Consider the following 12528-nt stretch of genomic DNA (forward strand, 5'->3'; position numbering starts at 1 on the left):
AGTGTAGAAGCATGGTCCCTTCATAATCCCCTCTCCCCAGACTTGGAGAAGAGTTTCCATACCTTGCTGTGAGATGAGCTGATCACAGAGCAATTTCTAAATGTATATAAGAAATACAGATTTAGGGCTGGTGTAAGGAACGCAGGAAGCCACCTTTGGAGCAAGTCTTTTTTTCCAGAGGTACATTTCTCTCAACATAGTAGTGCCTTGTGCAGTTATTGGGAAGGAAGACATAAAGAAATACACAGGGAAAGAAACGATTCTGCCAGCTCAGGTCTCCAGTGCACAACGGCTGCCATCCCACAGCACCTCCTGCCCTCCTTCCTCACGGATAACTCAGCAAAGGGTGATGTGACCAGCAGACCGGCCAGGGTGCCCTGCACGGCACAAGCGGAGAACCAAAATCACCTCTTACTCCTCGGGCAGATTGAGAAGCCTCCTGCGTGCTCTGCAGAGGGGTGATGGAAGTGGAGGCTCCTGCTGCAAGCAGTCCTGCAGGCCTGAGGCTGGCGGACACGGCGCTGCTGCTGCTGCCACCGTCAGCAGGAACCTGAGGAGCTCAGTACCTGGGAGAAAATGCTGGGCTTCTCACAGAATCAGTTCCTGGTTTTCTGCCGTAAGCCTGTACTTGTTTGTTCATCTCCTTCCAAACATACACCGTGTACATTTTTGCGTTACACTTTTTCCCCATAACAGGAGAGAACAGCATGATTCCCGGCCTGTCTACAGGCGTGCGAGGCTGCCGGTAGCTTGTACAGAGCACTTATTTAATGGGAGTGAGGTTGGGAACAGATGGATAGGTTTATATTAAGAGAGTTTAGAAACTAAGAATGGGTTTAATTTGCCCAATAAATACGCATGTAACCTATTCTATTCCAATCTTCACTTTCTAGTTTTAAAGCAGTGTTCAGATTTTGTGCAAAAACCTCCAGCAACCTCTGTTGTTTAGGTACAGTGCAGGGATTAGTGTATGCTTAATCTGTTAAACTCACATGTGGTGGTTGAAGTAATTATAAATTGCTGGCCTGAATGTAAAAGCTGGTCCATAGAAGTTGAGGAGATTTTCACATCAGCATGTGAGGATGCACATACCTATTGATAACAGGACTTGCTAGTGACAGGCAGGTACTTTGGATGCCAACACTGGGATGTGCAGGTAATTAAATAAATGTATCTAGAAAGTTTCTCTCAGCAGTGTGTGCTGAATAACTGATTTGATGGCTTATGATGAGCTAGAATTTCTAGATCAGTGTTGATCTGCAGTCTGAACTGGGAGCAAACCGTGATGCTCATAACTTAGTAGGAGAGACGTTCTCTTTCTTTTTGTGACAGGGTGTAGCATCTGAATGCTCAGATATGCACTGAGCGTAGCTACTGTGGTGCGTTTCTGTCAATTTTCTTGTTGGCCAGTGTTGCACCATGTGCATACACATAGTTGTGTGACTGTAATTGTTCTCCTTCATGTGATTTCCTAAAATGCTTAAATAACACATGCCTCCTCCCCCTTTTTCTTCCTTTTTTTTCCTTTCCTTTTTTTTTTTTTAAAAAAAAAAAGAGCCTGTACAGAGCTCAAGAACAGACATAGGGATGGATGTGAAGAAGCAGCTGTCCATGCAAATGTGCTGAATGGAAGGCACATTAATTGCGTTTTCAGTTCAGAGACTAAGTTGGTAGCACTCTCGTGCCTATCTGCGCAGATGGCTGGGCAGTCCTGCTCATGGTTTGCATGGCTCTTCTCTTACACAGCAGCTGCAGCCCTGTGCTGCTTGTTTCATTCATAACAGCATCTGAGTCCAGTGTTCCCCCATTCTGCACACGGACCTTGTGGTTGTAGAGGAGGCGCTCAAAGTGGCTGGGAACACTGTTACAAGCTGCATTTCTATGGGAGATGCAGAAGGGAAGGGATGCTCTAGAGCTTGTAAGGAGGTTGGCTGAGGAACTGGAGTGCTGTTGGTAAGGATGTAAGAGGAGGAACTGCTGATGTCCTGCCACCCTGTCAACCTAAAAATGTGTTTGCTTGGTTGCTTAAACATGTAGCAGGTAGAGAAGGAGCTAGGAGAAAGAACATACTGTCCTGTATTTGTCTGTAGTCTTGCTGCCAGCTTTGTAATATCTTCATCCAGGCTGTTTTCCATGACCCATGCCATCAAAAGTTGTTTTTTCACTGCATGGGTCCAGAGGTGTCCACTCTGCTGCTTTTGATGGGCAGATGTAGCAGGAGATACAAAAATAATCCCAGATATGTTTTCTGGAGCTAGGAAACTTAAATGGCTCAGACAACTGAGAAAACAAATTATAAATTCAGGATGATGACCCAACTGTGTGACCAAAAACGTCTGGTGGATACATTTTGTACCACAGCCAAGAGTGCAGAGGCAGCTTTCAGCAGTAAAAAGAAATAGTTTTCACTTGGTTTATTGAGGAAGATGAGGAAAGGAGAGGGAGGCAGCTAAGTCAGCATGCAAGAGCTGGGTATTGAGAAGCATTAAGATGAGGTAAGGAGGCACAGGCAAAAGCATCCCTTAGAGTGCTGTAGGGTTTTGCAAGTGTAAGCAGGTGGCTGCAACACCGAGAAACACATGGGTGCACACAGATGTACTCCATAAGAGAGATTTCCGAAGGTCTCTCTGCTGAATGACCAGGATATAGTTTGAGTTAGGGGCAAAAAGAATCTAAGGGAGAGGACGATAATTTAATTTGGGGAGGAAAGGCTTGGGCTGAGCATGCCAGTGAGATGCAGGAAGCAGAGCTCCAGCATTACATAGGAGTTTGCACAGAAAGCCCAGGACAACAGAGATGACTGGAGTAGGATCTGAAAAGACAGCTGATCAGTCAAGTAAAGAAACCAGACAAAGCTGGGAAGCTTATGCAAAGGCGCCAAGCTCAGAGATCTGAGGCTGCCCAGGACTTCTCGCCAGGTCCAACCCAAAGGCTATGACCACAGATGTATGAGGGCTCCTGAGAGCCTGGCAGAAGGACTTGTCTAGGCTTTGGGTAAGCTGGCTGGTACATGTTCATACCCTGAAGTACAATATTTAAACACACATTTGCTGCTTGGCCCTGCAATTATATTTTTATTATCGACATGATGTTCTTTGCAGGGTCATGAATATTTTCTTTGAGTCACTAGAGGTCATTGGAGTTACCCAGCCCTCAGACTAGTTTCTCCCTGTCCCACCAAAGATTTGTGAGACTTGTAAAATATGCTCCGGATTGCCATATAGCTTAATTAGCCTCTGAGCTCTAATGAAGTACACCCTGACTAATGGTGCAGTCACAAACAACATGTTCCTGTAATTTGGGCCGTCACCAAGAACTTCTGTTATCACTAGACTCATCAAGGTGGTGCTTCAGAAAGCTGAAGGGCACTGTTGCCTAATGAAACGCAGAGTTTCGCACCAAGAACATAGCTGGAGGGGATCGGTGCTCTGACACGAGCTGTGTTTACGACGTGCCGCAGAGCCGTGCGGTGCAGGTGTCTGGCAGGAAGAGCGAGGTGTCCCCTAGGAGCCCAGATTCTTCTGCTGCTCTGCTACAGTCCCACAGGAGCCGGAGTGTTTGCAGAGAAGCAGCACTGATCGCTGTAGTAACCTACGACTTTTGTTCTCATTTTGGCCTGTCAAGCACTGTTAAGTTAAACCGGGCGGTATAATGGCGAGCGCTCTGTCCCCGTTCCTGAAATGGAACAGTCACCTCATAAGCGATCTCTTTTCTGGAGTTGTTTTATATTAAGCTTCTCAAAAATTGATCCACGGTCCGAAACCGCTGTGGACAGATGAACGAGGGCCAGAGCTGGGACTGGAGATCAAAACGCCGCCGTGTAGTTGTTTTGCAGATGTCAAGGCTTCCTGGGAGTTGCCAGTCAAAATTTCTTGCTGTTCTGTAACAGCTTATCGCAGCGAGCTTTCTCATCTGATGACATATCCCCTCTCGGGATATGGCTAAATGATCCTTTCCAGCAAGGACTTATCCCAGCTCTCACACAAACACTTCTGAGGCACGAGCTTTTGGCCTTCAGCCTGGGTTGGACTGCAGCGCATGGGAGGTATTTCCCAAGCGACTCCCGGGGAAAGATCTCTGCTCTTCCCTTCTCCCACCAAACCTTTGCATGTGCTCATAAAGCTTTACTTAAGCCAAACTGAACTGGATTTTCAGCAGACGGACAAGATAGCATTTTTTGGAGTGAGGAAGAAATACGCCTTCTCCAAAAGTTAGATATATAAATGCATTTCCTGGGTGGTGGCAGTATTTCTTGTGGTTATGAGCAAGTATCTTCATGGAACCAAGGTGGGGTTTTTTGTTTGTTTGTTTGTTTGTTTGTTTTGGGGGGGAATTCAGCCCCTTTGCTTGGTAGTCTCCTGTCTTTCTCCTGCAAAAAGCAGGATTTATCCTGTCAAGTGTCAAGGGGACAATTTCGATGGAAGCCTTAGTGTTTTAAAAAAAATAAAATTGGCTGCACTGAAGAAGTTCAAGAAGAGTTCAGATCCGGGCCAAACTTTGAAGCCATTTCCTGTGTGGGTAATGGACTGGGAAAAAAAAGAAATCCTGGCTCTTTTAGGGGAGCTTTGGATCTGTATCTGAACTTTGCAAGCATGGCCTTTCCCTGTGAAACAAAGCTATTTTTCTTGTTCACAGAATGATGTATTATGTATAGTATGGATGTTTATATGTATTTTCACCTCCAGCTAACAATACCTGCTTTAATTTGTTAGAACTATTTTTAAAAAGTACTGAAGGGAGGAAAAATGCAGAGGGCACAGAACGGTTGGGTATGTTTCTGATTTTTTCTTAAATCTAGAAGTTATAACACAGCTTTGCTGGTCTTGACTTTCCTTGTGAAGGAAGGGGCCGCTTTGCTCTGAAGGAGTTATGCAAGGCTGACTGGGGGGGGTCCCATGAGCTCTTGGTCCAGATCTTGCAGTCCTCAGTCAGTTTGGGCCCCCAGCATTTTACTCCACCTCAGGATCTGGCCCCACTTCTCTGGCATCACCGGTCACCATCCAGCCTTTCTCCACACTTCTCGTCTGTCTGGGTTTTGCCTGTCTGCACACAGTTCTTGTTTTATCCGGCTCACGTCACTGCAGGATTATTTAGAAGGTGATAATCTTGAGGGTAAATTTGAGAGGACCACCACATCTGTATGCAACTACTGGGTTTGCCGTTGGGAAGGTTTTGATTTTGGTGATGAAGGCCGGTGGTTTTATACAGCACTGTCCTCCTTGAAAATGGGTGAGGACTCAGCATATGGGACTTGTGTCTTGGACCTTCCAGTTGAATGATGATCAGAAGTTGTATTTACATGTAAATTAAAGCCTTACCTCTGTTAACATTCCAGTTGCTTCTGCCTCTGGACATTTCATCTATTTATCATTTGTGTGCACTGTGAGCACAGTGGGAGCGAGATACATGTTTACTATCACAACACCTTGTAAATTGGGCTGTATAAATTTCTGGAGATGCTTGTTTTGGGGAGTCTCCAGACATGGTGGTTTGTGGCATTGTCGTGTGACTTGTGCGTTTTGGTTTCTCAGGCAACAGCATGGGGTTCAGATGAAGACACCAGGAGGTCCTGTCAAAGTAAAGGGAAAACAGAGGTAAGTTTTCCTTTGCTACAGACATGCTATGGGTGAATTTATTTACATCATTCCATTAGAAATCCCCACAGGGAGCATCTGACACCAGCTTGAGCCCATAAATCTGCAGCTGTTCGGAGCTAATACCACAAGTACCTGGGCACCACAGAGCAACCATTTCAAAGGCTACCTGTCCAAGTTATTAGACTTGCACTACATGAAATTTAAAGGTAATTTCACTTCTGGAGAGGACGCAATTTGTGACATATCAAGGATCAGTATGGTGGCAAATCCAGGGAAACATCCTGTAGTGGGTCTGAGGCTGGTCAGGTTGGCTTAGTCTTAGTACTCAGCAGCGAGCCGTTGGCGTTCGGCCACGTGGGCCTGTGTCTGATACTTGTTTGCAGTTAGAGCTGATTTTTGTATAATTCTCTTGAACATGAGAATTGAATCTGCTAGGACACTGCAGTTCTTTTCAGGTGGAATGTCACAGAGCTCCTTAGGAGGCCGGCGCAGTCTGCTAAGCTGCAGTTCAAAACCAGAACTGTTTGAACTAAGGCATGCTATCTCAGACATCTGAAGTTTGCAGGCATTTCTGACTGAAGCACAGGTCCTCTTCTGCCCCACTTCTGAGAAACTGAAAGAAAACCGTGTACTGAAAACAAGTATTTTGATTTTTCAAATGTGGTGTTGGTACTGTTCAAACATGTTGAGGCCTCAACTGAGAGGGTGTCCTGTTGTCCTAAATATTATACCACAAAGAGTTTTCAGTCTAAACCAAAGGAGTTGGAAGATAATCATGATCTTTGCTGTAGACTTGGACAGTCAAGCAGAGAGTGCTTGTGTGGCTTGCCCAAAATCTGGAGTTCTGCCAAGTTCCAGCTCAGTGCTTCAAACACGGGATTATATGATTTTCCATTGACCACATTCATTTCATATAATAAACTGTACGTGATTATTGTGTTAACTTGCATATACACAAAAATGCTAGCTTGAATTTTGTAGGATGAGCAACAGAGAGCTTCATGTAGTTTTGGAGAACAGGAATATCAGTATCCTAGAATGTGTTTTAGAGTTTGTGTAGGGACTGCTTCACGTAGAAGAATACCATGGAGTCAAAATAGGTTACATTATGTAAACACCAAATTTTGCCAGCCACTAGAAGAAGAACCCAAAAGAAGATGAACAACATTAAAAAACTCTAAAACCCAAGACGCGAAGAATTTTTGAATTTGTGGTCTTTGTACTTTAAAATGTGTACTCTAAAGAAAAGATTTTACTCTGTACTCCCATTGTAAAAATTTGTGAACCTTAGTCCATTGTTCATGAAGAATTTGAATTTATAACCCAGAATTATTTTGTCAGCCCCCAGATAAAACCCTATGAGATTCCATGCACTCCACTGAACAAATTCTAGGATAATTTCAATTTATTATTTTTACTGTCATGCCAAAAGAAAGCAATGGTCTGAGCATTTTTGCTGCTGCTGCTGCCTCCACACACTGCAAAGAGTCTGCCAAACATTTCATGATGATGATGCTCCAAACAGCTGAGTTTATGCTGTTTGTTGTCCAGAGCTTAATATTGTTTGGTGGGTGCAGGAGCCTTGGGTGTGCAGTTTTGAGGAACAATAATTAATCAGATTGTTAGACACTTCTTGACATACAATTAATGGCAAACAGAGATGTTGACTAAGAGTCTGACAAGAAGACATGACTCTATGAAGAAAGGCAGAAGGATTCTGCCATAGATAAGTAAACTCAGATCTCCCAAGTCTGTATCTAGTTTTGCCTGTATGTCCATGGATGAATCCCTCCTGGGAGTCTACACATTCACTGCTCATTACACTGTAGAGAAATGACTTAGTGCTAGCTCCAAATATATAGAGCTCAGCAAGCTGATGAACAGCTCTACTCCAGCTGAGAAGTCCAGCTCTGACCTAGAATCTTTGCTTTTGGCTGGGTAAATGCATCAGGCAAGGGCAACACAATGTGAATATTTCTATTTATGCTGTGTGATAGTGGTACAAGAACCAGAGCTCTGTCTGCCTCAGCTCTGCTTTGTCAAAACTTGACTAATGGCAGTTTTCTACATAGCACAGATGATGTGATGATAAATATGCTCAGAATTGTCAGGCACTTAGATATGTGGTGATAAAGGCTAGAAATAAGGAGGACCTTTGGCTCTTATATTAATTCACAGTGTAGTTTGGGTAAGTTATATGACTGGTTCATTTTCCTTGCCCATTTAATAATGTCTTTATTTTAAGATGAAGTTTTCAAAGCTACCTAGTGTATGAAAATGCCTTTTTCTTATGCCCGTTGAGTATCTAAATTGGATTCTCCCTGCTGCTTAGAAAATCTCCTCCTAAAATGCCTAGAGTTTTACCGTAAGGAAAATAAGAAGTGCAAGAGTAAAAGCTACCAAATGCATATCACGGAAATATAATTACTATGGCATGATGATCACTCCATATTTGAGTACCAACTGGACAGAGAAAAGGGAGATGAGAAATCTGTTTCCCAGGTTTAAGGCTACTAGGTCTTTTCCTCTGACACCTTGTGTAGTTCTGGCCAGAAGTTTCACCTGCCTGTTCCAAAACTGCGCTCAGTAACTTGTCTTTGGCTGCTGCACCTTCCTGAGGAAGGCAGAAGGTTTTGAATCAAACAGGCTGACTGCATGCTTTGCTGGCTTGATCAAATGGCTGATCACCTTCACTGTTAACAGCATGTACTTTATTTCCTCTTTGAATCTGGCTTGAGTTTTGAGTGTCTGTGTCTCTTTTTGCCCTTCTCTTCTAGATTAAGGAGCTCTTTAGTTACCAATATTCATTTTTTTTTGCAAAACCATTTATATGCTCTTGTCAAGTCAGTACTTAGACTTTTTGGTAATGTAAAAAGCTGAGCTCTCCAAGCCTTTCTCTAACTCATTCTTCCACTGCTATTGAATATTTTTGTGTCTGTTTTCTGCACACTCTAATTTTTCACCTGTATTCCCATGTCAATCTCTAATGCCTGAGTGTGATTAAAATAGTATTCCACCTCTTATTCGCCCTCTTTTCATATACTCAGCAGTTTCATAAGCTCTTCTGGCATAGGAGATCCTGCAGAATTGCCTAGTTACTGTGACCACTAAATCCTTTTCACAGTTGCTAGTTTCGGGGTGTAATCTCCCAGTCTGTACATAAAGTCCTTTTGTTCCTTGCTCTTTAGTGTATAATATCTTTAAAAAAATGTATTTTGTTTGTTGGGTATAGCTTACCAACCAGCCTAACATATATGTCTGCTTTGGCCTCATTGGTAATTGCTATTTTTCTGATCGTTGGGTTATCCACAAACGCTGGTTAAGAAAAATGTTGTTACTGGACTAGTACCTTGCCATCTGGGTCCCTGCTAGAATAGCAACTTTGTGAATGATTTTTCTCAGAGGACTTTTTTTCAGTCCATGCATTTATCAGATTTTAATCCTTTAAAGTATATGTACTTGAACTTGATTTTAAAACTAACTCTCTACTATATGTCATGTGGTATTAAAATATACACTTCAGAAAAGTCTCTTTCATTTATATTGCTATTTTTGTCAACCAAAGCTTGTGGTTTCCTCAAAGAATTGTATATGCTTTATTTGCCATGTTGCTGGAGATCCATGCTGGCTTCCGCTAGTAATTATTCCTATTTTTGCAGCATTTATAAAATGCATCCTGATCAGCACCTTAACATTCTCCCCTGGAAACCATCCACCATACTGAGAGATACTGCAGAGAACAAAATCAGTGTTATGCTGCCTTTCTTTCTGTCTTCCAAGTGATATCACCCAGAGGTTGTAGTTAAAATGAGCGATGGATAGAGTGCAAGGGGAAGAGGTGCCACTAGATCAAAATGTATTTAATTTCATTAGGAGCTGCTCAGCTTCTAGTCTGTAATTGGTTTGTCTCTGCATAACAGCCCATCCACCACATCTAAGGAGTTTTGCCTGACATAGAAAACTGTGGCTTTCTAAACAAGCGCCCTTTGGTCTTTGTCTTGTCTAAGCATAAAATTATTTGTTAACTTTCCAAAAGCAGCACACCGCCATTTCAAAGAGAGAAGGGAACTGTTTGTGAAAACGGCAGCGCTCCAGCACTTACATGCTGTCCTAAGGACTTTGGGTAGCAAGGGGAAAGATGATGAAAGAAGATAACACTTCTGGAGTAAGAAAGAACCGAGGGAAGCATCTGATAGGCATCCAGCTACTGTTTGTCCCGGACTGGTTGTCTCCCTTTTCTTGTATGATGTCCTGATACAGGGGGTTCTTGGATTCATGCAAGGTTGCAGGAAAATCCTGGCCCAAGGTTTCAGGCCAGTTAAATGGGTTTGGTGCAGAAGTTGCTAGGCTAATGGAGGAATCTGCTATTTTAGGCCTCCAAGTGGCTGTCATACAGAGGATGTGTCCCTCTGGTCATCTAATGTGGCTGGGAATCACCATACCACTTACAAATAACAGGCATCCAGATACAACAGGCGCTATATCAATCCACAGGTAACTGCGAGGCAGTCAGATGGTTTTTTCCTCCCCTTTCTAACTGTTTCTAGAAATCTAAAACTACATTCCTACTACTTCTGCTAAACTATCAGCCACCTAATTTGATTTGAAGTCTGTTAAAGAAAACTTGGCTGGAAAAATCATTAGTGATTCTCTTTGGTATTTATGGCACTCAGAGGAGAAAGACAGCTTGGTCAGGGTGTTGGCTTAGGCTGATTAGTAAATTGTTTGTCTAAAGAAATAACATAAACATCTAGAAGCATGTTAATAACAGTGCTCAAAAACATGTTAGGTCATGTTTTTTTTAACAAATTGGGATGAACTGCAACAAATAAATATTTTCTGTACTCTAAAATGTCATTGAAGGCTGAACATGGAGTTCTGCTGGCCAGTTCTCTGAACTGCAGGCTGTACTTCAGAGCCAGTGTATCTACTTTTGTAGTAAGGAAAGGCTTTGGGGATGGCTGGTGTAGCTAGGAAGCATAGCTAAACAGACCAGAGCATCCAGTGGTTGAGGAGCAGGGAGTGTGGTGGGACCTGCCAGATCAGCGGAGGGACAGAAGTCCTCTCTTCCCACCACATGTGCAGACAGCAGGAATAATCTGGCCGGCTAGCAGTGCAGGAGCCTTCTCTGGGTACAGCTGCCAGCACACTGAGGCGTGAGTGTTGCTGTTTGATCTACCCCCAGATGACTCCCGGTGTGGCTCCTGCTTTCTCTTCTGGCAGCCTAGAGTAGTACTGCTGACTGCACTGACACAGGGCATCGCGTTGTCCTGCTGCGTCGGGGTGGCCAAACCTGGCTACTCAGGAGTAGTGTGCAGGATGACTTGCATCAGTAGGGAAACAACCTCCCATCACGGTAACATCTCCTGAAACCAGAATTCCTTTCTTTTTGCAGCTTCTAGATTTTGTTAGAGTCTTGTAGACATAGCCAGGAGGAGCTGAATGGAAAAGAGGAGCCAGGTTTCAAAGAAGTAACCCCCCCCACCCCTGCTGATCTAGCTAGGGAGAACAGGCAGGCTTTGGGTCACTGTGGACCAGTCTTTATGAGTATTTGGTAAAACTTGCTGTTTCTACTCGAGGTGTCCTCATTCTCCACATACACCCCCCTCTACCTGTTTTATCTCGCTCTGCTCTGGCCTCAGTGAACTGGCAGCAAGCTCTGCAGATTAATTGCATGTTGTGTAAAACTATTTTCATTATTTTGTAGCTCTGTTAGAAGGTCATAACTGCGTCTGTGCCAAGTTTCATCCCATTTCTCCTCTTAGCCACCCTGGCCTAACCCCAAAATAAATTTCCATATTCTGAAGAGTTTGTATTTCTTACTGAGCACAACGGACAATCTGAAACAGCTATTTTCCTGTTAGAGCATGTAACTGTGATTTTAGTCTATGATCAAAATGTATTGGTACGTGATGAAATACTGTTAGGTTAAAAAAAAAATCAAAAAGCAAAAAGCAGATCTCAGAAAACAGCTTGAGTGGTTTATTCAAAGTACAGGCCAATTAAAGCAGTGCCTATATACGGTTAGGCTTTCAAAGGAAAAATACCTCTGTACAATGAGATTAAGGGCTTATAACATTTCAGAACTCCAGTGTTCAGAGATGACAGATGAAACGACTCAAGAAGCACCTACAGCTGGCTTATTCTTTGCATCCTGAAAATGTCTTCTTGAATTTTACCTCAAACTGAAGCCAGCAGGAGTTCAGCCCCTCCATTTGCTGGTCTGTCCACACGAATGAATGGAGTAACACTTTGGGTTCTTGGGTTTGAAATGTGCTTTCAAAGCAGCCCGACATCTGTATTGCTAGAAAGAGCCCTGCTCCTGCCCACAGTAGTGGACATTACGCCATTCACAGACACAGTGAAATCTAAATGTTGCAAACCTGAAATAAATGAGAATGGGCTTAAAGTGAGGAGGGGCATGAAGGGATTCAATAAAGATTAAGCTTTACCAGTGATGTACTCTTCCTAGGAAAACAAGGGTCATTAGACTAGGGGAAAGTGATTTCTGCTCAGTCTAAGGCCTTATCTCCAAAAAGGGACCAGTATCAGGTAATTTGGAGGAAGGAGTCAGAACCCCAAAGTCAATAACATGTATTTCAGAGAAAAATCAGAGATATGCTTAATGCTCCGGCAGTGAGCCACAGGTTTTTATCAGCTCTGCCATATATTTAATGATAATCCCAACTAATATAACTGGGTTATTCTCATTAACCATATAAATATTGAGTCTTCTCCCTTTATTTAAATCCTTAATCTCATGATCCCAATAATATCTTCTGGTGATGAGATTGGCAGTCTGATCACACACAGATTGAACTGTCTGCTCCATGATGTGGGAGCAGGATCCAAATATTGTCTTGTCTGGACAGAGCTGGGGTTCAAGCTTGCCAGATTTTCCAGCCATGTTAAATAAAGCCCATCTGAATTT

At 43.2% G+C, this 12528-nt stretch overlaps 1 protein-coding gene across 9 annotated transcripts in view; it reads left to right on the forward strand.

Annotated features, from left to right (window-relative positions):
• The window catches only part of SEMA5B (semaphorin 5B), a 270246-nt gene that overhangs the window by 178956 nt on the left and 78762 nt on the right, over positions 1–12528 (forward strand). For 8 of the 9 annotated variants that reach the window (XM_048072218.2, XM_066999195.1, XM_066999197.1 and 5 more), the window contains exon 7: positions 5532–5594. The exons of the other annotated variant lie outside the window; for it this stretch is intronic. In XM_048072218.2, the coding sequence (XP_047928175.1) occupies positions 5532–5594 (63 nt within the window). The remainder of the gene's footprint in view (positions 1–5531; positions 5595–12528) is intronic. 9 annotated transcript variants of the gene reach the window in all.

The sequence above is a fragment of the Anser cygnoides genome, chromosome 6, assembly GCF_040182565.1.
Source record: "Anser cygnoides isolate HZ-2024a breed goose chromosome 6, Taihu_goose_T2T_genome, whole genome shotgun sequence".
Lineage (NCBI taxonomy): Eukaryota > Metazoa > Chordata > Aves > Anseriformes > Anatidae > Anser > Anser cygnoides.